Source organism: Lemur catta, chromosome 16, assembly GCF_020740605.2.
Source record: "Lemur catta isolate mLemCat1 chromosome 16, mLemCat1.pri, whole genome shotgun sequence".
Lineage (NCBI taxonomy): Eukaryota > Metazoa > Chordata > Mammalia > Primates > Lemuridae > Lemur > Lemur catta.
In genome coordinates this window covers 24,194,439-24,222,111 of record NC_059143.1, presented here as the reverse complement: position 1 = coordinate 24,222,111, position 27,673 = coordinate 24,194,439, and the positions used below count along the sequence as shown (strand labels likewise).

Genomic DNA, 27,673 nt, shown 5'->3' with positions numbered 1-27,673 from the left:
ATATTATATACCCCTCATGCATATGTTGTGCATGCCAGGTTGTGCATAACATGCATGTAATTAACAATGATTGAGTTATGAGTAATGTGTAATATGAGGAAATATTATGCAAAAGAAAAGTTGTGATACAGAAATAGACAAATAGGGGGACTGAGAGAGAAGAGATGAGAATGAGAGATGGAGAAAGAGAGGAGAATGACTATGATGTTTATGAATTAATAAACAGTAAATTTGAGTATTTTGGATCATTACACTAAGATAATAATGGTTATTGTTGATTGAGGGGAATATGGGTGATTTTTATCTATTTTCTTTATTCATCTTTGTTTTCTGTTTTTTTGTATAGCATAATACTATTTGAACAATAAAAGCAATAAGTAATAACAGGATTTTTTGGAATGAAAAGGTAATGACATTATTTTGGACATGTTAACTTGGATATTGAAGATATTTTCTTGAATAGCTTTTATACAACCCCAGCATTGATGCCTTATCAGGGTAAAGGAAGTCTGAAACTCCACTTACTGAACAATAGACTAACTATGGGACGAAAATGTGTGTAAAGAACTTTTTACCTAAATCAAAACTACCCTAAGTTAAAGGTCTTTCTTTTAATTAACCATTAGGTGCATATATTAGAAAAAATATTTTTATTTCTAGGTAACAGAAATATTTGATCAAATTCATGACGAACTTGAAGAAGCTTCAGATGCCTGCAAAAATGCCAAATTGAGGGCTAAACAAAATAAAGAAGAAATGGATAAAGATATTCACGGTGACGAAATAAACTTAGAGATCTACAAGTAAGAATTTTTCACAAATGCACTTACTGCACTGAGAAATTAGATATTAATTAGGAATGTAATATATATTCCTGCACAAAAAATGCAGATAAAGAGAAAAGATTTTAAATTACCTATACTCTTATCACTAGGTTTATATATAAATTGAAATATTATATATTTTAATATGTGTAAATTTATGTATATATAAATTCCTAAAGCACTATATTTCTGTGTCATTTTAAAATTTTTCATATATATTGTCAAATTGCCTGAGGAAATGTCATAATAATATACATTCCCACTATATTGCAAATAAAAAAAATTCCCAGCATGGGATGTTATTAAATTAGGTATTAATGTAATAATTATAGATATAGCATCTAATTATTTTAACTTGAGTTTGTTGGATGACTAATAAAATGAAATACTTTTAGATACATAGATTAATTAATTATATTTTACATATTATTAACTGAAGTTTTTCCCTTACATTTGTTTCTGATGAATTTGTATTTTTTGATATTTTTCAATTCCTTTTGTTGGCTTTAACTTTTTTATGGTTCTATATGACAAAAAAATATTTATTCAAATTGATCAATGATTTAGTATAGAAAAACTCATATTCATTATGGAACTAGAATCAAATAAATATACAAAAAATGAATACAATTTATACAAAATCCTACAATCTAGATTACATCCATTTGTTAAAGTGTTTATATTTTCTCACATCCAATGTATATTTCAACAAGTGCTTAAACATTATTTAATAAATAAATCTCTTTTGTAACTCACCTGATTAGTTACATTTTCATTATCTTTCAGTCATATATATTTTCTAATTTTCATTCTGATTTCTTCCTTGACCCATGGGTTTCTAAGAAATGTGTTTTTTCAAATATTTATGATGAATTTCTAATTAACTTTTTATTATTGCTTTCCAGCTGAATTGTATTTTGGCCAGGGAACATTAGTTTCAACTGTTGAAAATTGTTGAATCTTAATTGATAGTGCAGTTGTATGTGTTTTTTGTTGTTGTTATTAAATATTCCTTGTGTAATTGAAAATAACATTTAACCTTTACTTGTTGGGTGTATTGTTTTTTACTGTTTCATTGGATACTAATAATGGAAGTTAATCTTTGTACAGCAACACCAGCATTATCTGGGTGCTCATTCAAAACTCAGAATCTCAGGCTCAGCCCAGTCCTAAGATGTTAAGGTGATGTTTGAGAAGCGCTGTTCTGTACAATTACTAATTTTGTACTACTTTTTCTTTCTTTGTATTAGGAACATTCGTCGTCCTCCTTCTAGCTATTTGAAACTATATATTATTAACTATAGTTATCCCACAGTGGTATAGAACACTAGAACTTATTCCTCCTATCTTGCTGTAATTTTGTACCCTTTAACAAATATTTCCCTATCCCCCATTTTCCCCTGCCCTTCTCAGCCTCTAGTATCCTCTGTTCTACATTTACGTATGAGATCAACTATTAATATTTTTAGCTTCCACATATGAATGAGAACGTGCAGTGTTTAACTTTCTATTCCTGGCTTATTACATTTAACATAATGCCCTCCAGTTCCACCCATGTTATTGCAAATGACAGGATTTCATGCTTTTTATGGATGACAGTATTCCATTGTGTATATATACCACATTTGATTTATTTGTTCATCTGTTGTTGGACACCTAGGATGATTCCGTATCTTCACTATTGTGAATAGTGCTGCAATAAACATGTAGGTGCAGATGCCTCTTTTTTGTGCTGATTTCCTTTTCTCTGGATAGTACCTAGTAGTGGCACTGCTGGATTATATGGTAGTTCTATTTGTAGTTTTTAAAGGAACCTCCATGCTTTTCTCCATATTGGCTATGCTAGTTTACATTCCCACCAACAGTGTGTTAAGTGTTCCCTTTTCTCCATATCATCACCAGCATTTGCTATTTTTTGTCTTTTTTATAAAAGCCATCCTAGCTGGGTTGAAATGATATCATTGTGGTTTTTGATTTGTGTTTCCATGTTGATCAGTGATATTGAGCATTTTTTCATATATTTTTGGCCACTTATCTGTTTTCTTTTGAGATATATCTGTTCAGATTGTTTGCCAATCAGATTGTTTGGTCTTGGGTGTGGAAAAGTTTGAGTTCCTTGTATATTCTGAATATTAATCCCCTATTGGACTAATAGTTTGCAAATATTTGCTCCCATTCTGTAGATTATATTTTCACTCTGTGGATTTCTTTGCTATGCAGACTCTTAAATTTGATATAATCCCATTTGGTTTGGTTTTGTTGCCTGTGCTTTTGAGGTCTTATTCATAAAATATTTTCTCAGATCAATGTCCTAAAATGTTTTTCTTATATTTTCTTCTAGTAGTTTTAATTTTGTTTCTTACATTGAGGTCTTTGATACACTTTGAGTTGATTTTTGTCTAAGATGAGAGGTGGGGTTTTAGTTTCATCCTCCTACCTGTGCATATCCACTTTCCCCAGTATAATTTATTGAAGAGAATAAAATATGAGTGTTCTTGACACTTTTGTCAAAAATCAATTAGCTGTATATATGTGGATTGATTTCTGGGTTCTCTATTCTGTTCCATTGGTTTATATGTCTGTTTTTATGCCAATACTGTGCTGTTTTGTTTACTACAGCCGTATAGTGTAATATATTTTGAAGAAATTTCTGTGAAAAATGACATTGGTTTTTTGATAGAGATTGCATTGAATCTGTAGATTGCTTTGGGTAGAATGTTTATTTTAATAATATTAATTCTTATAATCCATGAGCATGGAATGTCTTTCCATTTGTTCGTGTCCTCTTCAATTTCATTTATCAGTGTTTTACAGTTTTCCTGGTAGAGGTTTTCACCTTGTTGATTAAATTTAGTTTTTGGTTTTTTTCTTCTTCTTTTTTTCTACCTATTATAAATAAGATCATCTCCTTGATTTTTTTCCCAGCTAGTTTGCTGTTTATGTATAGAAATGTTTCTGATTTTTTTGTATGTTGATTTTATATCCTGCAACTTTACTGAATTTGTTTATCAGTTCTAAGAGATTTTTGATAGAGTTTTTAGGTTTTGCTATATATACTATCATGTCATCTTCAAGGAGGGACAATTTTACTTCCTCCATTCTGATTTGAATTTCTCTTATTTCTTTTTCTTGCCTAATTGCTCCAGCTAGGACTTCCAGTGCTATTTTGAATAAGAATGATGAGAGTGGACATTATTGTCTTTTTTCAATTCTCAGAGGAAAAGTTCTCTATGATAGTAGCAGTGCATTTGTCATATATGAACTTTATTGTGTTGAGACACTTTCTTTCTATACCTAATTTATTGAGAGTTTTTATTATGAAAGAATGTTAAATTATACTAGATGCTTTCTCTCCATCTATTGAAATGATCGTTTCATTTTTGTACTTCATTCTTTTGATGTGCTATATCATGTTTATTGATTAGCATATATTGAACCATCTTTGCAATCCTGGAATAAATTCCACTTGACCATGGTGTATTAATCTTTTTGATGTATTGTTGGATTTGGTTTGCTAGCATTATGTTCAGGATTTTTGTGTCAATGTTCATCAGGGATATTGGCCTGTAGTTTTCTTTTTTTGTTGTGTTTTTGACCAATCTTGGTATCAGGGTTATGCTGTCCTCATAGAATGAGTTAAGAAGGGTTCCTCCACTTCAACTTTTGGGAACAATATTATTTTTTCATTAAAGTTTGATAGATTTCCGTGGTGAAGCCATCCAATACTGGACTTTCCTTTGTTGGGAGAACTTTTATTATGATTTATTCAACATCATTACTTGTTATTGGTCTCTTCAGATTTTCTATTTCTTCTTGGTTCAATCTTGGTTGATTGTTTATGTCCAGGAATTTATTCATTTCCTCTAGGATTCCAAATTTATTGGCATATAGTTGTTCAAAAGAGTTTCTAATGATCCTTTGTATTTCTCTGGTATTCGTTGTGGTATCTCTGTCCATCTTTGTTTCTGATTTTACTTATTTGAGTCTTCTTTCTTTTTTTCTTAAGCTAGCTAATGGTTTATCGATTTTGTTTATCTTTTTAGAACACCAATGTTTTGTTTCATTGATCTTCTGTATTGTTTTTTAGTCTCAATTTTGTTTATTTCTACTCTGATCTTTGTCATTTCTTTTCTTCCACTAATTTTGGATTTGGCTTGTTCTTGCTTTTTGTAGTTCTTTGACATGTATTGTGAAGTTGTTTATTTGAAATCTTTCTAATTTTTGGTGTAGGCATTAATTTTTGGTATGTTGTGTTTCTATTTTCATTTGTTTCAAGGAATTTTTAAATTTCATTCTTAATTTTATCCTTGACCCATTGATCATTCAGGAGTATGTTTAATTTCCATGTAATTTGTGCAGTTTCAAAGGTTCCTCTTGTAATTGATTTCTAGTTTTATTCCATTGTGGTCAAATAAGATAGTTGATATGATTTTTATTTTTTAACATTTTTTAAAACTTGTTCTGTATTCTACCATATGATCAATTCTGGAAAATGTTGCATGTGCTGATGAAAAGAATGTGTATTCTGTAGCTGAGAGTACAGTATTAAAGTTCCAAACTGTTGTTTTATTGGGACCTATTTCTCCCTTTAGATCTGATATTTTCTTTATATATCTGGGTGCTCCCAGGTTGGGTGCATATGTATTTACAATTGTTACAGTACCACTGAATTGAAACAAATGTGTGAACAGGAGTGTATTACTCTTACAGGTTCTAGGGAGAAAATACTTTTTTCTTTACTACAGCTGTACTGTACTTTTTCCATTTTATAGTAGCTTTCAGCTTTCCTTGGCTGTGGCTACATTACTTTAATCTTCAATGCCAGCATCTTCAAATCTTTCTCTGTTCCATCTTCATATCACCATCTCCTCTATGTGTGTGGTAAAATCTCCCTTTGTCTTTTTCTTGAAAGGATACATGTATTTCACTTAGTGTCTACCTGCATAATCCAGGATAATTTCTCCATCTCAGGATCCTTAATACCTGCAAAGACCCCTTCCCTTCTTTTTTGCCATCTAAGATAATACTGACAAACTTTTCACATGTGGATATCTTTTGGGAGACCATTTTTTAGTCTACCACATGGCTATATATTAATAGAAGCTCAGATTTTTATATATTTATCTTGTATTCAGTGGCTTTACTAATTTGCATATTCTAATTGTTTACAAATTCCTTTGGATTTTTTTACATACATAATTTTATCATCTGAAAGTATAATAATATTTTCCTTTTCAATATTTACATATTTTATTTCCTTTTCTTGTCTTATATCACTAAGTACTTTATTAAATATTGAATAAAAGTGCTACTGGTGAACATCTATGTCTTTTTCTCAATCTCAGTGGGAAGCAGTTCAGTGGGAAGAATCTACACCATTAATTTTGATGATAGATGTAGATTTTCTGTATGTACTGTTTACCATATTAATTCAATTTCCCTTTTATTCCTATTTGACCTGATTAGAATCCATGAATGAGTTTTGAATGTTATTAATGTTTCTGCTACAGTTATTTAGATGATAGTACTTTTCCTACTTTATTCTGTTAATGTGGTGAGTTAAATTAATTTTCAAATGTTAGAGAAATATAGCACTCCTGAAATAAATCCACTTGGTCACAATATGTTGTCTTTTGGATATATCTCTGATTAAATTTGCTAATCTTTGTTCAGGATTATTTTACCTATGATCATGAATACTAATGTCATATAACATTTTTCTTGTCACATTTTGTTATCATGGTTATGATTGCTGTATTAAATGTTGGTCTTTATATTTTTCCTTAAATAATTTATATAAAATTGGGACTATTTTTTTTCTATAAGTGTTTTGAGTATTTCACTATCTAAGCCATCAGTGCCTGGATTTGTGTGTGTGTTTGGGGAAGGGGAGCTATTTCATTACAGGTTGATTCCTTTAACAGATATAGTATATTTATATTTTTTGTTTCTTATGTTAGTCTTGATGAGTTATTCAGGTCTACTTTATCGAAGCTTTTTTTTTTTTTGTAAATAATTTTAGACTTACGGGAGTCTATACATACAGTCTTGGGTACCCTTTCCCCAGCTTCTTCCAATGGGAATGTCTTAAAAGAACTGTTACACAGTATCAAAACCAAGAAATTGGCATAGTCTTTATTCAGTTGTCAAGATTTTTTTACTTGTTTTCGTGTGTGTGTGTGTGTGTGTGTGTGTGTGTGTGTGTGTAGTTATATGCAATTTTATCCCATATATAGATGCAGTAACCACCACCACAATCAAGATACAAGTTTATCCTTCATGCTACCAATTTTATTCACACCCCTAATCTTTATCTCCTGACATCCTCTAATCTTTTCTCCATCTCCATAGTTTTGTTATTTTGAGAGTGTGACATAAATGGAATGATACAGCATGTAACCTTTTATTTTGTTTTTTTTCATTAAGTATCATGAGACCCATCTGCAATGTTGGATGTTTCAAGAGTTCATTTCTTTTTTATTACTGAATGAAATTCCATTGTATGGATATACCAGAGCTTGTTTAACCATCCTTTTTTGAGGGACATTTAATTTGTTTTCAGTTTTTTGCTATCATGAATAAAGTCACTGTGGATATTTATATAGAAATTTCTTTGTGAACATAAGTTTTCATTTCTCTGAGATAAATATCTAAGAGTTTGATTAATGGGATCTATGTTAAGTATAAATTTAGTTTTGTACGAAACTGCCAAACTGTTTTCCAGAGTGGCTATATCACTTTGCATTCATACCAGTGATGAATGAGAGATCCAGTTTCTCTATGATAGATCACAATTTTTTTAAAATTTCTGCCATTTTAATAGGTTTGTAGTGATATCTCATTATAGCTTTAATTTACATTTCCCTAATTGCTAATTGTGCTGTGCATGTTTTCATGTGCTTATTTGTTATTGCATTTTCTCTTTTGTGAAGCATCTGTTAAGTGCTTTGCACATGTTCCAATTGGAATGTATGCATTCTCATGGTTGAGTGTACAGAATTCTTTTTATATTAAGGATACAAGTTTTTTTTTACCATATATGTAATTTTCAAATATTTTCAATATTTTAGAAAAGGCTTGTCTTTTCACCTCTCTATGAAGGTATTTTATAGTACAGAGTTTTTAATTTTGATAAAATTCAATTTATCAGTTTTTCTCTTTTGTGGATCCTGTGCTTATTGTCATGCATAAGAACTCTTGTCTTAACCCAAGTCACAAAGATTAGCTCTTGTGTTTTCTTCTAAAAATATTATAGTTTTGCACTTTATATTTAGCTATACAAATGATTTTTAGTTAAATTGTGAAGTGTGAGATTTAGTTTAAAGTTCCTTTTTTATTTTTTGCCAATGAATATGTAATTGTTCCAAGACCATATGTTAAATTGCTTCTATGGAATTGCTTTTATAACTTTGTCAAAAATGAGTTGGGCATATTTGTATAGATTTATTTTTGCATTCTTTACTCTGTTTCATTGAACTATTTGTCTATCCCTCTGCCAATACCACACTTCCTTGATAGCTGAACTTGCATGTAATTCTTTACAATGGGTAGAGTGATTCTTCCCATTTTATTCTTCTAAATTTATTCTGGTTTAGCAGATACAAGAATGATGAAATTTAAACTACTAGTAGAGACAAGCATAATAGCAAACTTTTTCTCTAAACATTCCTCAAAAGTCTGAGGACTTAGTGGCATCAATTTCATCAGGAAATGGAAATAAGGAAACAACTAAAATAACTTGTAGCTCACACATTGAATGACACTGGGCAATTGTTCACCTCTGAGACAAAAGTCTATAGTTTATTCTCTGCACCAAAGGCAACAGATACCATTGAAAGAAGAAAAATTAAGTTCAGAAGAAGGAAATTTAACCAAACTTATACATTTTGAATGTTGAGGCTTCCAACCTGTCATTGCCTACCTGGATACTAGAATTCTGATAAGTAAACCTGAACTGTCCAGACATAGAAGGATAAACAAAAATTTTGTTCTTGCTTATTTGTTGCTTTAATTTTCATTTCTGTAGTGAAGTTGTATCTTTCAGTTTTATTTGACTATACTCCTGGAATCAGGGTTGGTGCATGAGAACCTGGGCCGATTCAATTAGCACACCATATATTTATTGGCAATTGGCATTTATTTTCTTGTGAATTTATTGCTTATATTCTCTGCACCTTTGCCTATTAGATAATTTTTCTATTCCATATTGATTTGTAGGATTTTATTACATATAAATCTGTGGTCCTCACTCCCCAGGCCCCAGACCAGTAAGGTCCAGGCCCATGGCCCATTAGGAACCAGCCTGCACAGCAGGAGGTGAGTGGCAGGCGAAGGAGTGAAGCTTCATCTGTATTTACAGCCACTTCCCATCACTTGCATCACCGCATAAGCTCCACCTCCCGTCAGATCAGCAGTAGCATTAGATCCTCATAGGAGCACGAACTCTACTGTGAACTGCACATGGGAAGGATCTAGGTTGTACAGTCCTTATGAGAATCTAATGCCTGATGATCTGAGGTGGAGCTGAGGCAGTGATGGTGGATTTGCAGCTGCAAATACAGATTATCATTAGCAGAGAGGTTTGACTGACCAGAGACCACAGTAAATCAATCGTTTGCAAGCTCATATCAAAACCCTCTCAGTGAGTGGCAAGTGACAATTAAGCTGCATCTGGTGGTAGGCTGTAAGTGAGAATCCGACCTTAGTCTGCATGTGGCCTGCCCATTATTTCATTTACCACTTCTGTCCATGCCTCTTTCCTGCACTGTGCACTCGTCTCAGTCATGGTTTGGGTAAGCCCACAAGCTAACCTTAGCAAAAATGAGTAAAAAACAAACGTCACTGGAGAGCTGCTTTGGTAAGTGGAAAAAACCCAATGACGAGACAGCAGAAGACTCTAAGACTGCCAACAAAATGAAAGCTACATTTAAAAGAAAATACAAAGAGTCCTACTTAAATTATGGATGGGTTCCTTGCAACAGGTGATTCACATTCTCCAAGGCCACTTTGTATTATGTGTGGCGACCCACTATCCAACAAATCCATGAAACCTTCAAAACTGCTTCACCACATGGAGACAAAGCACCCTGCATTAAAAGACAAGCCTTTGGAGTTTTTTGAAAGAAAACAACATGAACATGAAGAACAGAAGCAATTATTGAAGGCCACCACTTCATCAAATGTGTCTGCACTGAGAGCAGAATTCTTAGTGGCTAACCACATGGCTAAAGCTAAGAATCCCTTTACTATTGGTGAAGAGTCAATCCTGCCTGCTGCTAAGGAACTTTTAGGAGAGGCTGCAGTTCAAAAGGTGGCACGTGTTCCTCTTTCAACTAGCACCATAACTAGACGAATTGATGAAATAGCAGAGGATATTGAGGCATGATTGTTAGAGAGGATTAATGAGTCACTGTGGTATGCAATCCAGGTTGACAAATCTACCGATGTTGACAAGGCAATGATATTTGTTTTTGTGCAACATATGTTTCAGGAGGATGTGCACAAAGATATAGTATGTGCACTTTTATTGCCAACCAACACCACAGCTGCAGAACTATTCAAGTCTTTGAATGATTACATATCAGGAAAACTAAATTGGTCATTTTGTGTCAGTATATGCATGGACGGAGCGGCTGCCATGACTGGACAGCTTTCTGGTTTCACTATTCGTATCAAGGAGGTCGCTTCTGAATGTGAGTCTACACACTATGTCATCCATAGAGAAACGCTGGCTAGCCTAAATATGTTGCCTGAACTAAACAACATTTTGCAGGATGTGATTAAAATTATCAGCCACATTAAAGTGCCCTTAACTCATGTTGGTTCACGCAGCTCTGTGAGGAAATGGACACAGAGCACGTATGTCTTCTCTTATACACAGAAGTGAGATGGCTTTCTAAAGGTAGATCACTGGCCAGAGTTTTTCAGTTATGAGAGCTGCTCCAGAAATTTCTTTTTAGAAAAATAGTCACCATAGGCAGCGCATTTCAGTGACACAAAATGTGTCAAAAAACTTGCTAATCTGTGTGAGATATTCAACCTGTTCAAAGAACTCTGTCACTTCAGGGGAGAAAGACAACTGTGTTCAAGTCGGCAGATAAACTGGCTGCTTTCAAAGTCAAACTGGAGTTCTGGGAGTGATGAGTGAACGTTGGAATTTTTTTGATATGTTTCAAACATTAGCAGAAATATTGAAAGATACTGAGCTAGGGCTTGCTTTCTCCCAGCTAGTGCATGATCACCTATCTCGGCTTTCAAAAGAGTTTGAACATTACGTCCCAACCACAAAAGACCCCCAGACTGGGAAGGAATGGATCCACAACCCATTTGTGAAAAAGCCAGGTGAATCAACTTTGTCCATGCTAGAAGAGGATGAACTGCTTGAGATCACAAATGACAGTGGCCTTAAAAGTATGTTTGGGACAACTCCAAATCTCCATACATTCTGGATTAAAGTCAAGGCAGAATATCCTGAGGTTTCCACAAAAGCACTGAAAAGCCTGCTTCCATTTCCAACATCTTGTCTTTGTGAAGCAGGGTTTTTTGCAGTGACAGCAACCAAAATGAGATTATGGAGTAGACTGGACATAAGCAACACATTTCAGGTGTCACCATCTCCCATCACCCCTAGATGAGACCATCTAGTTAGAGGAAAACAAGCTCAGGGCTCCCATTGATTCTGCATTATGGTGAGTTGTGTAATGATTTTGTTATATATCACAAGTGGTTATAATAATAGAATTAAGTTCACAATAAATGTAATATACTTGAATCATCCCCAAACCATCACTCCTCCATCCTCCAATCTGTGGAAACATTGTCTTGCATAAAACTAGTCCCTGGTGCCAAAAAGGTTGGGGACTGCTGAATAAATGATATACTCTTTGATCTTTTATATGGGTTTCAAATATTAATATCCTAGTCTATTTTGTTTATGGTATCTTACAAAAAGTTGGAATTATCTGTATTACTTGCTAATATTTTATGAAAATGGATATTTTATCATTTTATTACTGTGATTTTTTTCCCTACATCAGACAACTATATATCATTGTTTAAAGAGAATTTTATATATAGAATGTCTTTTCTACTTACCAGTAGATAAGATAAAAGATTATGTGGTTAACAGATTAGCACTGGTCTTCCTTGTGGAGGGTTATATAGTGACAAAGAACTCCTTGGCAATTGCTTCTCTTTAAATAAACTCCTCTTTTTCCTAAGCTGCAGTTTCATTTATTTTACCTCTAAGACTGTGAGAACTATAATAACTGCTTGGTCTTTTCACTTCTGCCTTTTCTTTCTTTATCTTTCTTTTTGGAACTGCCTTTCCAGCTCTGTATTACCCAACTTACGAATCATAGGTGCTTAAGTCTCTCACCTAAAATCAAATCAAGAGATGGTTTATTTTAAATCATTCATAAATGATTTTACTCTCAATTCTTTCCCCTTGGAAACATAAATACTACTGGTGACTTTTTTTTTTTTTTCACTATTTACTTAATATCTAAGCGGTACTTTTTAGGAACTGCAGAGTTGCTTTGGGATAGGAGAAACCATAGAAATTGATAAATTCATTGATTCATATTGTTAAGTCAGAAGCTAATTTAAGTATAATTTAAAATATAATTTTCTTTTTAATGTGGATAAAATCAACTGTCTTTTTCTCCTAGGAGAGAGCTAGAGAAACTTACCAATCTATGTAGTCACTACTCTTCATCAATACACAACGTTAATACTGACATTGAGGAGAAGGAAGAGACTGTGACTGAAGTAATGAGAGAAACAAAGTCATCAAAGAATGAATTATCTGCTCTATCAAAAACAGTGAGTTTTTCATATTTAAAAATATAAAGTACTGATTTTAGCTTTGAGTTATAAATAGTAAAATTTTCTCTCTGCTAATAATTAAATAGCATTTAGCCAATTTTCTGCCTATATTAATTTTCTATTGCTGCATAACAAATTACTACAAATTTAGCATCTTAAAACAGCACCGTTTATTATCTGAACATTTCTCAGAGTCAGAAGTCTAGGCACAGTGTATCTCAGATGGTTCCTCTGTTGCAGGTCTGGCAAGACTGAAATCAGGATGTCGTTAGCCTGCCATTTCTTTTGGGAGACTCTAGGATCAATCTACTTTCAGGCTTCTTCAGTTTTTTTTCTTTTATAATTGACATAATAATTGTACATATTTATGGGGTACAGTGTGATACTTCAATACCTGAATACAAAGTGTAATGATCAAATTATGATAATTAGCATATCCATCTTTTCTAACATTTTTCATTTCTTTGTGTTAAGAACATTCAAAATCCTCCCTTCTATTTGAAAATATACAATGAATTATTAACTATAGTCACACTACAGTGCTAAAGAACACTAGAACTTGTTCCTCCTATCTAGTTGTAATTTTGTATTCCTTAACCAACCTCTCTTCATCCCCTCCCACCCCCCTACCCTTCCCAGCCTCTAGTTACTATTACTAGAGGCTATTCTACTGTTTACTTCCATGAAATCAACTTACTTAGCTTCCATGACTAAGAACACGCAGTATTCATCTTTCTGTGCCTGGCTTATTTCACTTAACATGATGTCCTCCAGGCTCATCCATGTTCCCACAAATGACAGGATTTCGTTTGTTTTTATGGCTTGAATAGTAAGTATTCCATCGTGTATATATGCCACATTTTCTTTATCCATCCATCCATTGATGGACACTTAGGTCGATTCCCTATCTTGGCTATCATGAATAATGCTGCTGTAAACACAGGGGTGCAACTATCTCTTCAACATACTGATTCCCTTTCCTTTGGATATATTCCCAATAGTGGAATTGCTGGATCATATAGTAGTTCTATTTTAATTTTTTTTTAGGAAATCTCCATACTGCTTCCTTTAGTGCCTATATGAATTTACAGTCCCACCAACAGTGTATGAGTTCCCTTTTCTGTGCATCTTCACCAGCACTTGTTATTTTTTGTATTTTTGACAATACCTGTTCTAGCGAGGGTACTCGGTTTTGACATGATTCAGTTATTGTGGTTTTAGAACTGAGTCCCTTATTTACTTGGCAGCTGTCAGCCTGGGATCACACTCAGTTTTTAGAGACTGCCTGCATTTACTGGCCGTTAGTTCCCTTCATCTCTAAAACTAGCAACGGTGTATTGCTTCCTTCTCATGCTTGGAACCACTTTGACCTTCCATTATGACTCATTATTCCTGAAGATGAACCTTTCTTCTTTTGCTGTATCTCTTCACTAGAGTAAAAGAAAATAATAAAATAGTAAAAATAAATAATAGTATAATAAAAGGAAATAATGTACAAATTCTTATGCCAATTTGCATTCCTACCTACAGTTTAAAAGACATTCTTTTGCCGCTTTCTATTATAAGGCTTTTTAGTTGTATCTCATAGTTTGTTTTTTAATCCATACTTATTAATGGAACTGAGCATATTTTAATGGTTTCTTTAGGGGTCATCTGTATTTCCCTTTCTGGCAAAATCTGCTCATGATTCCACCCCCCTATATTGAGTGACTATTTGTCTTGCTGATTTGTTAGAATTTGTTGTATATTATGCGTACTAACCATTTTAGAGTTACACGTTAAAAATATCTTTACCCCGTCTTCTTTCACTTCTTTATGGTAACATCTGATAAAGAGAAGTTTCTATTTTAATGTATTATCCTGCATATTTTCCTTTGACCTTTGTGCTTTTCTGAACTTGTTTAAGAAATTTTCCCTACCCTGAGGTCATAAAAATATTTTCTGATATTTCATCCTAAATGCTTTTGAATTCTGCTTTTCATGTTTACATTATGCTTTCAGAGGAAACTGTGTTTTCAGTGTTCAAAATTGAGGGTGTTTTTTTCCTCACTCTGTCTTCTATTGACAAATTTGCAAGTTATAAACTATTTCTAGAATTTTTGAAATGCATATCTCACTTGTCAGATGCAATGCCTAATCAATATGAAAATAATGCATGAATATGATGTGAAGTGAGATTCTAGTTACATTTTTTCTAATATAAAAACAAATTGTTGCAATATAATTTACTGATGTATTTTTCTTTATATGTTAATATTCAGTGCTATCTCCGTCACATATCAGGCTTCTATATTTTTGTGGTTCTCTTTTTCCATTCACTTTTTACTTTAATATATTTGCTCATCTTTACCTCAACCCTCCATGTCTACGTTACTAAAATTCCTTAATGAGTTTTGATTTTCTATTATGGTGAATCTTCCAGTCTTGTATTTCTTCATGAGTTTGAGGCTATTCTTGACCCTTTCCCTTCCATATAAATTTCAGCATTATCTTGTTCATTTCCTTCAGAATCTTTGTTGGAATTATGATTGGAACTGCATCTACATATGGATTATTTGGGGAAACAATAAAATCTTTATGATAGAGTTTCCTAAACATATCAGTGACCTACCTTTCCATTTACTTGGTTAGTTTTTCTAAACTGGACCTTAACCAATTTCCTTCAAACTTTCTGGAAGGCAAGCTTTCTTTTTGCAAGATCAGCCTGTGATTAGACTTAGACAAATTAAACCATCTATCTTCACTAAATTTTAAATATATTTTTTAAAATTGATTTTAATGCAGTTCTGATAGGTTCATAAAAGTGGTCTATATGGTAGAAATTATTTAAAATTTATTAGGTCTTAATTTGTGCCCTAATATATAAGCAATTTGCATAAATATTTCATTTGAAAAAAATGTTTTCTCTGATTTTGGTATACTATCTAAGTAGATTGATTTTGCCAACTGTGCTAATTGTGTTATTTAAATCTTTTATATTTCTGATTCATTTTCTGACTGATCTATCAATTACTGTGAAAGCTGTATTAAAATATCTCAGTAAGGTATTAGAATTCTCTATTTTTTCAATTTTTCTGTCCATTTATTGCTTTGTGAAATTCGAAGCCATATTTTTAGATAAAACTAAGTTGATCATGTTTAGAATTGAGCTTTTTTCTTAAGCTATCTTTTATTTATAAGGTTTAAAGTTATAAATTATTAATAGAGTTTTTTGTCTTTTTTTTTTTTTTTTTTTTTTTTTTGAGACAGAGTCTAACTCTGTTGCCCGGGCTAGAGTGAGTGCCGTGGCATCATCCTAGCTCACAGCAACCTCAAACTCCTGGACTCAAGCGATCCTCCTGCCTCAGCCTCCTGAGTAGCTGGGACTACAGGCATGCGCCACCATGACCGGCTAATTTTTTCTATATGTATTTTTAGCTGTCCATATAATTTCTTTCTATTTTTAGTAGAGACAGGGTCTCGCTTTTGCTCAGGCTGGTCTTGAACTCCTGACCTCGAGCGATCCGCCCGCCTTGGCCTCCCAGAGTGCTAGGATTACAGGCATGAGCCACTGCGCCCTGCCAATAGAGTTTTTGAATGCATATTTTACTTACCAGATGTTAAGCATAATCAACATCTTTAACTTCTTCCTGAACAGTTTAAGGACCTTATCATCCTTTCTTGATATATATATTCCATTTTCCATCATTTTATACCTATCTTATTTACTAATTCTTGTGTTAAGATCATTTATTATTAATTTACATAATAAATGCTCATGTTTATCCCAAGATTAATATTTTCCATACAACTCTTTCTGCTTATTAGACCTTTCTAATTGGTTTTTTTCTTGTTACTAAACTATACCTTTTACAAACTTCTTCAGTGAGATTGTAGATTTGAGATTCTCAAAATTTTGTTTTTATGTTTTAAATTTCCCTTTTATTTTAAAATTTTTTGATTTTGTTCTCATTCATTCAATGTCGAAAATATAAACCTGAATTAATATCAGAATAACTTATACCTCTGCATAGGCAATAGAAAAGGATCCAGACGTAGACAAGGCTGAAAATACCAAACTAAAGGAAATAACCACTAATCTAAAAAACACTGGCTGAAATACCAGAAGGGATGAGACGGGATCTATGAATTGAAACACACTAATCTGAAATAGATATTAATACAAGTCTTTCTGCAATTTGCTCTTGCTTCTCTCTTGAACCTCTGTCTTGCTACCTCTTTCTCTCCAACTCTAAACTACGTGAAACAACTTGAGGGCCCAGAAGTGCCACATGCTTTCTTTCTTCCAGCTTTCATAAATACTGTTTCCTCAAAATATAACATATGTATTTGACTCTGCTCATCCTCTTAATCCTACCATTATCTGCCTGAATCTTCTTCTTCTAAACCTCAACTTGGAAGGAGAAAAGACTGGTGAAACCATCTCTTCACTTTCTTCTGTCTGCTGTGAACTCTAACTGCACTCTGTGTTTATATATGCCTACACTGATACTTACACCACTCTATTGAAATGAGTGATTGTCTATTTCTTTCTAAACTATAAGCTTTTTTTAATTGTTTATTTCAGAATATTACTGGGGTACAAATGTTTTGGCTACATGGATTGCTTTTAAACAGTTTGAGTCAAAGTTATAAGTGTGCCCATGATGCAGAGTGTATGCATTGTACCCATTAGGTGTGATTTTACTCCCTCCCTTCCTGCCCTTTCCCACCTGCTTGATTTCCATTGAGTTTTATTTCTATATGTGCACATGAGTACTGATCTGTTGGTTCCAATTTAATAGTGAGTATATGTGGTGTTTGTTTTTCCATTGTTGCAATACTTTACTTAGGAAAATGGTCTCTAGTTCCATCCAGGTTGTTACAAAAGATATTATTTCATTTTTATGGCTGAGTAGTACTCCATGGTATACATATACCACATTTTATTCATCCATTCATGAATTGATGGGCACTTGTATTGATTCCACATCTTTGCGATTGTGAATTGTGCTATGATAAACATTTGAATGCAAGTGTTTTTTTGATAAAATGGCTTTATTTTTCCTTTGGGTAAATACCCAGTAGTGGGAGTGCTGGATCAAAGAGTAGATCTACATTTAGTTCTTTGAGGAATCTATATGCTGTTTTCCGTAGAGGTTGTACTAGTCTGCAGTCTCATTAACAGTATATAAGTGTTCTTTTCTCTCTGCATCCATTCCAGCATCTGTTGTTGGGGGCTTTTTGATAAAAGCCATTCTCACTGGAGTTAGGTCATATCTCATTGTGGTTTTGATTTGCATTTCCCTGATGATTAGAGATGTTGAGCATTTTTTCATATGTTTATTGGTCATTAGCCTATCTTCTTTTGAAAAGCTTCTTTCATGTCTTTTGCCCACTTTTTAATGGGGATTTAAAGCTTGAAGACTCTGCCAAGAGACTCCTGGAAGTGATAAATAAATTCAGCAGAGTCTCAGGTTACAAAATCAATGTACACAAATCAGTAGCATTTCTATATACCAGCAATAGTCAATCTGAGAATCAAATTAAATATTCAATACCTTTTACAATAACAACAAAGAAAATAAAGTACCTAGGAATACCTTAAACCAAGGAGGTGAAAGACCTCTACAAAGACAACTATGAATCACTGAGGAAGGAAATTGCAGAGGATGTAAACAAATGGAAAAACATATCATGCTCATTGATAAGCAGAATCAACATTGTTAAAATGTCTATTTTACCCAAAGTGATATGCAGATTCAATGTAATCCCCATTAAAATACCAATGTCATTTTTCACAAATCTAGAAAAAATGATACTACTCATTGTATGGAACCAGAAAAGACCCTGAATAGACAAAACAACCTTAAGCAAAAGGAACAAATCAGAAAGCATCACTTTACCTGAGTTCAAGCAATACTTCAAGATTATAATAACCAAAACAGCATGGTAGTGGTACAAAAACAGAGAAGTAAACCAGTGGATCAGAACAGAGAACCCAGATATAAAATCATTCTCATATTGCCAGTTGATCTTTGACAAAGCAGACAACAACATACACTGGGGAAAAGAATCTCTATTCAATCAACAGTGCTGGGAAAATTGAATAGCCACATGTAGAATACTGAAACAGGATCCTTACCTCTCACCACTCACAAAAATTAATTCAAGATGGATAACATACTTAAGAATTCTAGAAGAAGATGATGGAAAAACTCTTCTAGATATCAGCCTAGGCAAAGAATTTATGCAGAAGATCCCAAAGGCAATCACAGCAACAACCAAAATCAATAAATGGGACGTGATTAAATTAAAAAAAGCTTCTGCACAGCCAAGGAAACAATAAATAGAGCAAGTGGACAACCTACAGAATGAGAGAAAATATTTGGATGCTATACATCCATAAAAGACTAATAACCACAATCTAGAAATACAAGGTTTTTAAGGTCAGGAGATACATTGTAATTCTTGTTTTATCTCTGCATAGTTTGCCCAGTGCTTGTCCCACATTAGGCACTCAATAAATGTTTGTTGAATAAGTGAGTAGTAAATCAATGAATAAATGGAAGGAAAGAATGGAGGGTGGGAAGGAAGAAGAAAAGGACGGAGGGGAAAAAAGAAAGGAAGGAGGATATACAGAGGAAAAAACCTGCACCTTGTGAGCCCAGAAAGAACTTAGTGAGGCAGAGTGTAGAGCATATCCATTTACATAATCCTTGATAATTTAAAAGAATGTATGTAATTTTCTGAAATGTATAAATCCTTGCCAGGGACTACTATTAAATATTATATAGTGCTGTCAAAGAGTTAAGGCCTCAATTTACTAATCATGCTGAAATTTGTAATCTATAAAAATACTACAATTAATAAAATATTTTCAAAGAGGAAAAATTTATTCACTAAACCTATAATTATTTTTTAAAATTTTTTTGATCATCTCTAAAATGTTATGTCTGGTGGTATTTAATTTGCTGTTGTAACAAAATGCCATTTTTATGAGGAATTGCTAATGTATTTATAAGGTTAGTAATATTTTTCAATTATAGAAATCATTTGGGACTATCATGCTATATAGGGAATATGACAACATGATGAAATTTAGATATATTAACTTTTTCTGCATTTTGCCCATTATAAAAACCTAAGCTAGATTTTCAGAGAGCACATGTTAAACACTCAATTAAAAGCAATGATGTGCATTATTGCAATGCATTATTTTTTGAGATGTAATTGAAACTTCTACTTCAAAACAAAAATAAAAGATTTGTGCTGCCTAATTGCATATGCAACTTAACTAATTTTTTAAAATTTCAAGGCATATTGTTCTTCTAATTTAGAGTCTTTACCTCATTAACATACAGTTTTCTCTAATTTGTATTGTTGGATCTATGAAAACACATTTTCTTTTTTCATTTCTACAAACCATGGCTTTTGTAATCAGAAAATATCTTGAAATTCGTTTAGTACTTTAAAATAATGTCTAGATCAAATTCTTTTTAAATGTTACAGTAAAGGTTTTCTGTATGTAAATCCTTTTCCTATATTTATCTTATACTCTGCTCCCATAGTTCAGAAATTCTTTTTTAGAAAATAATTCCATTATCTGTAACTCTTAATTTCTTATGATGTAAAAAGCCATCTAAATTTTATTTTATCATTTGATAAGGTAATAAACTTTAAGAGATTAGAAATATTTATGATTTTCATATTTTATTGAACAATGGCATAGGCACACAAAATTATTTTTTGGTAATTCAGTTTTCAGATAAAGGTTGTATATAATTAGATTTCTTTTGTACATAAGCTGGTGTTTTCACAATTTTTAAATATTTTTCTGGTTAGTGCAAAGTTAATTTTCATTACTAACTTATTGGTCTAGATATTATATGGTGTAAATCCAAACACCACAAACCACCCATCCAACAATGCCTCTTGATTCATATGTTTGCCTCAAAATCTTTCATTAAGCAATTTACATCTCAAAAATGGATAAGATAGTAATAATTCCTGATATTAACAATTTACCAAATAGGAAAACCAGCCAAGAGAGGCTGAGTAAATTTCTCACAGACACAAAGCTATTAAACAGTAGAGTAAACTACTACCCAATAGTCTGGACTATGAAAACAATATTGTTTCATTACATAATATTCATGTGTTGAGCACATAAAATGTGATAACATTTATAAAAGTACAATACCACTAACTTTCTTTTCATCATAGGATTTCAATCCTTTTCTTATGTGTATTTTTATGTGGTGCAAAATAAGATATTAAATGGACAACTATGAAATTGGCTTTTATTATCTTTTCTCTTATTTTAAAGAAATGCTTAATGTTATCCACATGTAGATTTCAAATATATACTCATTATCATGTTAAAGATTATTTTAATATACTCAGGTTATAAAAACAATTTATATAGGAATGGATGTTGATTTATAGAAAATGCTTTGTGATAATTGTAAAGTTGATTTTGAAGAGGTTTTCATTTGACCTATTGAGATGATGTGTTATATTAATATTTAACCATTTTTAAATTCATTGGATGAACTCTGCTTGGTTATGGTTTATTGTTCTTTCAATTTACTGCTGGATTTGATTTGAAAGTATTTTATGTAATATTTTGCATTCATATTAATAAGTGAGCCGGTATTCTAATGTTCTTAATTTGTGCCATATTTGATATATTTTCTTATCAGGATTATGCTAGCTTTATAAAAATGAATTTGAAGCTTTCTTTCCTTTCTTATTACCTGGAAAATTAATATATATTTAAATAACTTTTTCTTGAAAATTTTATAGGACACCTTGGTGTTTGAATTATTTTCTTTTTCATGGGCAACTGTTATATTTCATCACATGATTTTCTTATCAGGCTATATATTTCTTCTTGAGGTTAATTATTCATTTTTTAATGGCCCAGGAAGTAATTAATCTAAAAGGATTAAATTTTTCAAATGTAATACCGTAGTACGATATAAAATGCACTCTGAAATTTTCTCTGCATCTTCTTCCTAATTGTATATATATTTGTCACTTTTTAAATTAAGTTTTCAAATTTTTAATGATTGATTTTTTTAAAAAAAGATGGCTCTTGGATTTGATAATTCTACAGTATTTCAACTTTTAATATGTTAATGTGTGCTTTATAATTATAATTTCTTCTTGATTCTTTAGACTTATTCTGTTTCTTTTTACTTTTCACTTTTCTGTTGGAATGCTTAATGCTTATATGTGTGTGTATATATACAGATGTATATATTAGTTCTTTCCCAAGAGCACTTTGCTTCAAACTCCTTGAAAGGCATCTTTGTATGCGCAGTCTCCGGTTTCTCTCCTTGCTTTCTCACTTAAGATGATTCCAGTCAGGGTCTCCCCTCTCCCCACCACACTCCACTGCAATTGCTATAAATGGATCCTGTTTTGTTCCTTACACCCTCATAAAATCTGATAGGATTCATTTTATAAACTATGATCTAAAATTATTTTAAGAGGTAGTTTGAATGGCACAAATGCTAAATGCTCATTCCTCAAACTTTAGAATATACTCAAAAAAAAGAGGAAAATATTGATCTATAATCTCACCATCCAGATATAGTCACTATTAATTTTTTTTATACAGAGACACAGGCTTTGTAATATATCTTAAAAATGGTATTATCATATGTATATAGTAATCGATGGCATATTTCTTCTTATATAAAAACATTGCAATATCATCTTACATTTTATTTTTTATTTATTTATTTTGTTTTTATTTTTTTGAGATAGAGTCTTGCTGTGTTGCCCAGGCTAGAGTGCCATGGCATCAGCCTAGCTCACAGCAACCTCAAACTCTGGGGCTCAAGCAATCCTTCTGCCTCAGCCTCCGGAGTAGCTGGAACTACAGGCAGGCGCCACCATGCCTGGCTAATTTTTCTACATATTTTTAGTTGTCCAGCTAATTTCTTTCTATTTTTAGTAGAGATAGGGTCTTGCTCTTGCTCAGGCTGGTCTTAAACTCCTGACCTCAAACGATCCGCCTGCCTCAGCCTCCCAGAGTGCTAGGATTACAGGCATGAGCCACTGCGTCCAGCCTCATCTTAGATTTTACCATATAACTTTAATTACTTTAGGGTTTCTTAAACCCTTGTTATTGGACAGTTAGAATGTTTTCAAGTTTTAAGTATTATAAACAAAGCTATGATGAATATCTCTAAATTTTTTAAATTTAACATAACTACTTATTTTAACCAAATATTATTGTGATAGAAAACTAATAAAAGTTGAATTATGTCAGATAGTAGGACCAGAAGCACAGGTAAGAATTATATATCTTGTTCTGCTAAGGCTTAAATGAGTTGCCAGCATTTTCAAATTTTCCAAACTTCTTAAAACCTTAACTTTGCCTTTCTTCAACTTATTTTTTAAAAGCCATTTTCATTAAATGAATTGGTTGGCTTTCATATCATTAATTCTGTAAAGTTATAAGAGACTTATCCCATTGACATTGAAACTTGTATGGCTACTGTTTCACAATTGACAAGCTGAGTTTGTACTATTTTTGTTCTTTACCTAATTATATAACTTAGATATTGTTACATAGTTTTTTGATTCTAAAAGAATTTTTGGACATCATTTTAAACAGAACCAAAACTGCATAATGATTCTTGGTGATTTCACTGTTTAAATCTAGAGATTCTTTCCTTCAATTTAATTTGTGATTCAATTTGCTTGTTCTTAGGTTATTGAGTATGGAATGTCTGATTTCCTTAAGTACTAAGTTTGACAGTTGATATCTCTGACATTTCACTTTGATAGTTCTTGGTTGTTGTTTTTTTTTTCTTTTTTTTTGTGAAGGTACATCCTCATTCTTTCAAACACGTGGTTTGCCTTGTGATTATCTTTCAAAATTTTCTTGAGCAAATTTTGTGAAACCATGGGTAAGTCAAAAATTTGTGTTATTTTTTAATATGAGTTATATGCAGTGCAGACAGCTTGAAATATCAACAAAGTGTTTGGGAAAGATGTAGCTCGTGAGTGCACAGTATAACAATGGTTTGAGAAGTTCCATTCTGGTGATTTTAATCTTGAAAATACCCATGTGGGTGACTTGAGACCAAGGGTGGATAATGATGAGCTGAAAGCTGTAGTAGAAGAAAATCCATCTCAACATACCTGTGAATTAGCGACAAGTTTGACATTACTATTCCAACATTATTGGACCATTTGAAACAAATTGGCAAAGTAAAGAAGCTGGATAGATGTGTACTGGGTGAATTTAATGAGCATCAGAAGAGAAATCATTGTCTCTAAGCTTGCCTTTCTTTGCTGTCATGACATAAAGGCAAACCATTTCTACACCATATTGTTTTGTGTGACAAAAATGGATTCTTTTTGACAATCACAAGCATTCAGCATAATGGCTGGATAAAGATGAAGTGCTGATACACAGTCTAAAACCAAATATTCATCAAAAAAAGCTAATAGTGTCTGGTGGTCCATCACTGGTATCATCTTCTATAGTTTCATGAAACCTGGTCAATCTATTACAGCAGATGTCCACTGCAACCAATTGGGTGAAATGATGAGGATTCTTGCAATTAAGCAACTGAGATTGGTCAACAGAGACAGGCTAATCCTCTTGCAAGACCACTTGTTGCAAAAAACAATGCTGTTCAAACTACTACAGAAGCTGGACTTGTAAACTCTGTCATCCACTGTATTCACCAGACCTTGCACCAACTGACCACCACTTCTTCCAGGCTTTGGACCACTTCTTGCAAGGAAGAATATTCAATTCTCAACAAACTGTGGAAAACACCTTTTGTAATTTCATCACCACTCACTCTTCAGGCTTCCTCACTGTTGGCATAGCAAGCTACCGTTAAGATGGCAAAACTGTGTGGATAGCTAGGCACATACTTGATATAATTGTACTGCTTCTTGTTTGAGATATAATAAACTAGACTTTTGATTTGAAATCAGACATTTCATATTTAATGACCTAATTCATAGTTTTATCTTACCTAATTCTTTGATTTTGTCTTTAGCAAACATTATCTATATTGTAAAACAGAGAGATTTTGGAAATTTTGTAACTGATTAGAATGAAATGGAGAGCTAAGAAAACATAGTCCCATTGAAATAAATAGCATATATTTAAGATTTAAAATCACTATTATTTTGTAGGCATTTGGTGCCATATGATTGACTCTTAGATGAATCAACCCATTATAATTTTATAAATATGATGTCTCTATATTGTCCTGTAGATTTCTTGTACCCCACAGTTTGCCTTTAGAGATAATTCCTGTGTATTAAATACTGTCAATATTGGTTGCTTATATTAAATAGTAAGAATCTTTAAAGAATTAAAATGCTACAACATTGTAAATTTAATCATTTTCTAGTTACTGGGTTGGTTTTCTATATGATAGGAAAAAAGCCTACTTTCTATGTATTAATATCAATGTGAAAATTTTAGTTAATATGTTCCAGTATAACTTACAAATATATTCAATCAATTTTAATTGAAGTTCCTTTATAAGGGTGTGATTTAATAAGAGAGCCTCAAGGAAATTTAAGGGTATTGCCCCTCAACCATCTCATTGTAGCCAAAAATAGAAAAGTGATTATATCAAAAAAAATTTGTGGACCTGGCTTCTGTCTAATAAAGTGAATATGTATATGTATGTTGGGATCATTGGAAGGCCATAATTTGCTTCTTTAGTTTCAAAGGTCCACAAATAAAGAGAAATTGTGCCCCAAGATGGTTCATACCCATAGCTTCATCTGCACCTGATTTAGATGATGAGCTTTTGGACATTAAAGACAATGACATTTAGACAAGGTTTTGTGCATTGAGTTGAGATTTGTGGAAGGTGAATGTAATTTGTATATGAGTAGGAAGTGGATCATGGAGGGGGGTCATCAGAAAAATGCAAATTTCAAACCACAGTGGGATAAGTCCTACAACAGGACTATAATTAAAAATAAATAAAAGGCAATATTAGATAGTGGTATTAATTTGAAGTTGGAACTCTCAGACATGAGAGGGAGAGTGAAAAAATTTATAACTGGGAAAATTTTTTGACATTATCTACTGACGCTGAACATGTGCATTTTTTTGACTCAGCAATTATAAAATAAATAAATACATAATTCCAATGCATATTTTAAATGTCTTGACCTGAAAAGCTGACAAGATTGAATTGTCATAAACTGAAATTGTGAAGACTTGGTTATAGAGAGGTTGGATATCTTAGAAAGGTTAAGCTTAAGCTTATGAGACCTACTAGAAACTAAGTGGTGATTAAGAGTTGACAGTTGGATATATAGAGCTTATTATAAAAGACTAAGCACTGAGGTTCTCAAATGTTTGGAATTTGGGGAGATACAAAGAAAGCAGTAGAAAGAACTGAGAACAAGAACCCAGAAAAGTAGAAAGAAACAAGAATGGGTTCAGGAAGCCAAAAGAAAAAAAGTGTCTGAGGATAAGGGTACAATCAGCTTGGTTAAATGGCATGTGTAAGTTAATTAAGATAAGGACAAAAGAATAATCATTAGATTTAGCAACATGGAAATTATTGGTGACCTAAATCAGAGATATTTTGGTTGAATGGTAAGGGCAAAAAAGAAAATTGGAATGTGTTTAAGACAGGATGTGAGATATCATGGCCAAATAAGATTTATTCCAACAATTCAAGGTTCAACTTAGGAAATCCATTAATATAATTCACTGTATTTATAGATAAGAGAAAATCTTACATGATCTTCTCCTTAGATGCATAAAAGACTTGACAAAATTCAACACCCATTCCCAGTTTTAAAAACTACTGAATAAATGGAAATTAACAAATACGTTCTTCATATGATAAAATATATATTGAATATTAAAACCAGCTTCTTATTTAAGGGAATACAAAAACTAACAGCAATTTCATTTAGAGCAGGGCATAGCAAGGATGCCAGAATCATTTCCACTACTGTTTAACATTATACTGGAGAAATTAACTAACGTAATTAGATAAAAGATAATAATTAAAGGCATAAGAATTAATGAAAGAAAAATATTTCTAATATCTCCATTTGAAGATAAAATAATAGCATCCCTGGAAAATCCAATATAAACAATGATAAAACTAACATAAATAATTTCAAAACTTAGCACAATACTAATTAACATTATTGACTTCATAAACCAAACATATCCAATTAGAAGGAATAATGAAAGAGAAACTCCCAACTACAAGTGCAAAAAAAATTAATTAGAAACAAACTTTTCAAAATTATGCAAATCCGATATAAGGAGACCTTTTAAAACACAATTGAAACAAAAGGAGAATTGAACAAATGGCATAGCATAATTTTATTGTCTTAAAATAATGCCTACTTATTATCTCATGGTTCTGTAGGTTCAGAATGCTGGTGGCTAGGTTATCACTTTGCTTAGGATCTCACAAGCCAAAATGAGTGTTTCAGCTGGCCTGGGTTCTTCTTTAGAGGCTCCAGGGGATAAATCATTTCTAATCTCATTAAGGTTGTAATCTCATTAAGATTGCCAGAGAATGTGTTGTCTTTTCAGTTTCTATGAGGCCCCCCACCTTCAAGTCAGCAATGGTTGGCTGTGTGCTTCTCAGCTGTGGCTCTCTTGGACTCCACCTTCTTTCTGAACCATTTCTCTGATTTTTTCTGCTCTCAGTCAAGAGAAAGTTCTGCTTTTAAGGACTCATGTAATTACCATTACAATCCAGGATAAGCTCCCAGTCTAATGATACTGATTATAAACACAATTACATTTGCAAAATCCCTCTGCCCCTGTAACCCAACATATTTACAAGCATGACATCAGGACACATATCATGGGGGCCCAAATTCTGCCGATGACAGTTCTCTGTTTTAGGCAGAAGGGGATTTAGAGATTTCAACAATTTTGCAAGGATGGCAGAGAAAGCTCTCCTCTGGACTTCTGGGAACATTTCCCAGATTGACCAACATAGAAGCTACAGCATCTGAAGCTGTTTCTGGACGGTGTGAGTTCAAAAAAACAGCCTATC

The 27,673-nt window shown here is 32.6% G+C and overlaps 1 protein-coding gene across 1 annotated transcript in view; it reads left to right on the top strand.

The window, feature by feature from the left end:
- Window positions 1–27,673, top strand: part of CCDC178 (coiled-coil domain containing 178) — a 351,257-nt gene that overhangs the window by 51,734 nt on the left and 271,850 nt on the right. The window contains exons 9-10 of the mRNA XM_045527704.1: window positions 661–803; window positions 12,494–12,647. Coding sequence (XP_045383660.1) covers window positions 661–803; window positions 12,494–12,647 — 297 coding nt within the window. The remainder of the gene's footprint in view (window positions 1–660; window positions 804–12,493; window positions 12,648–27,673) is intronic.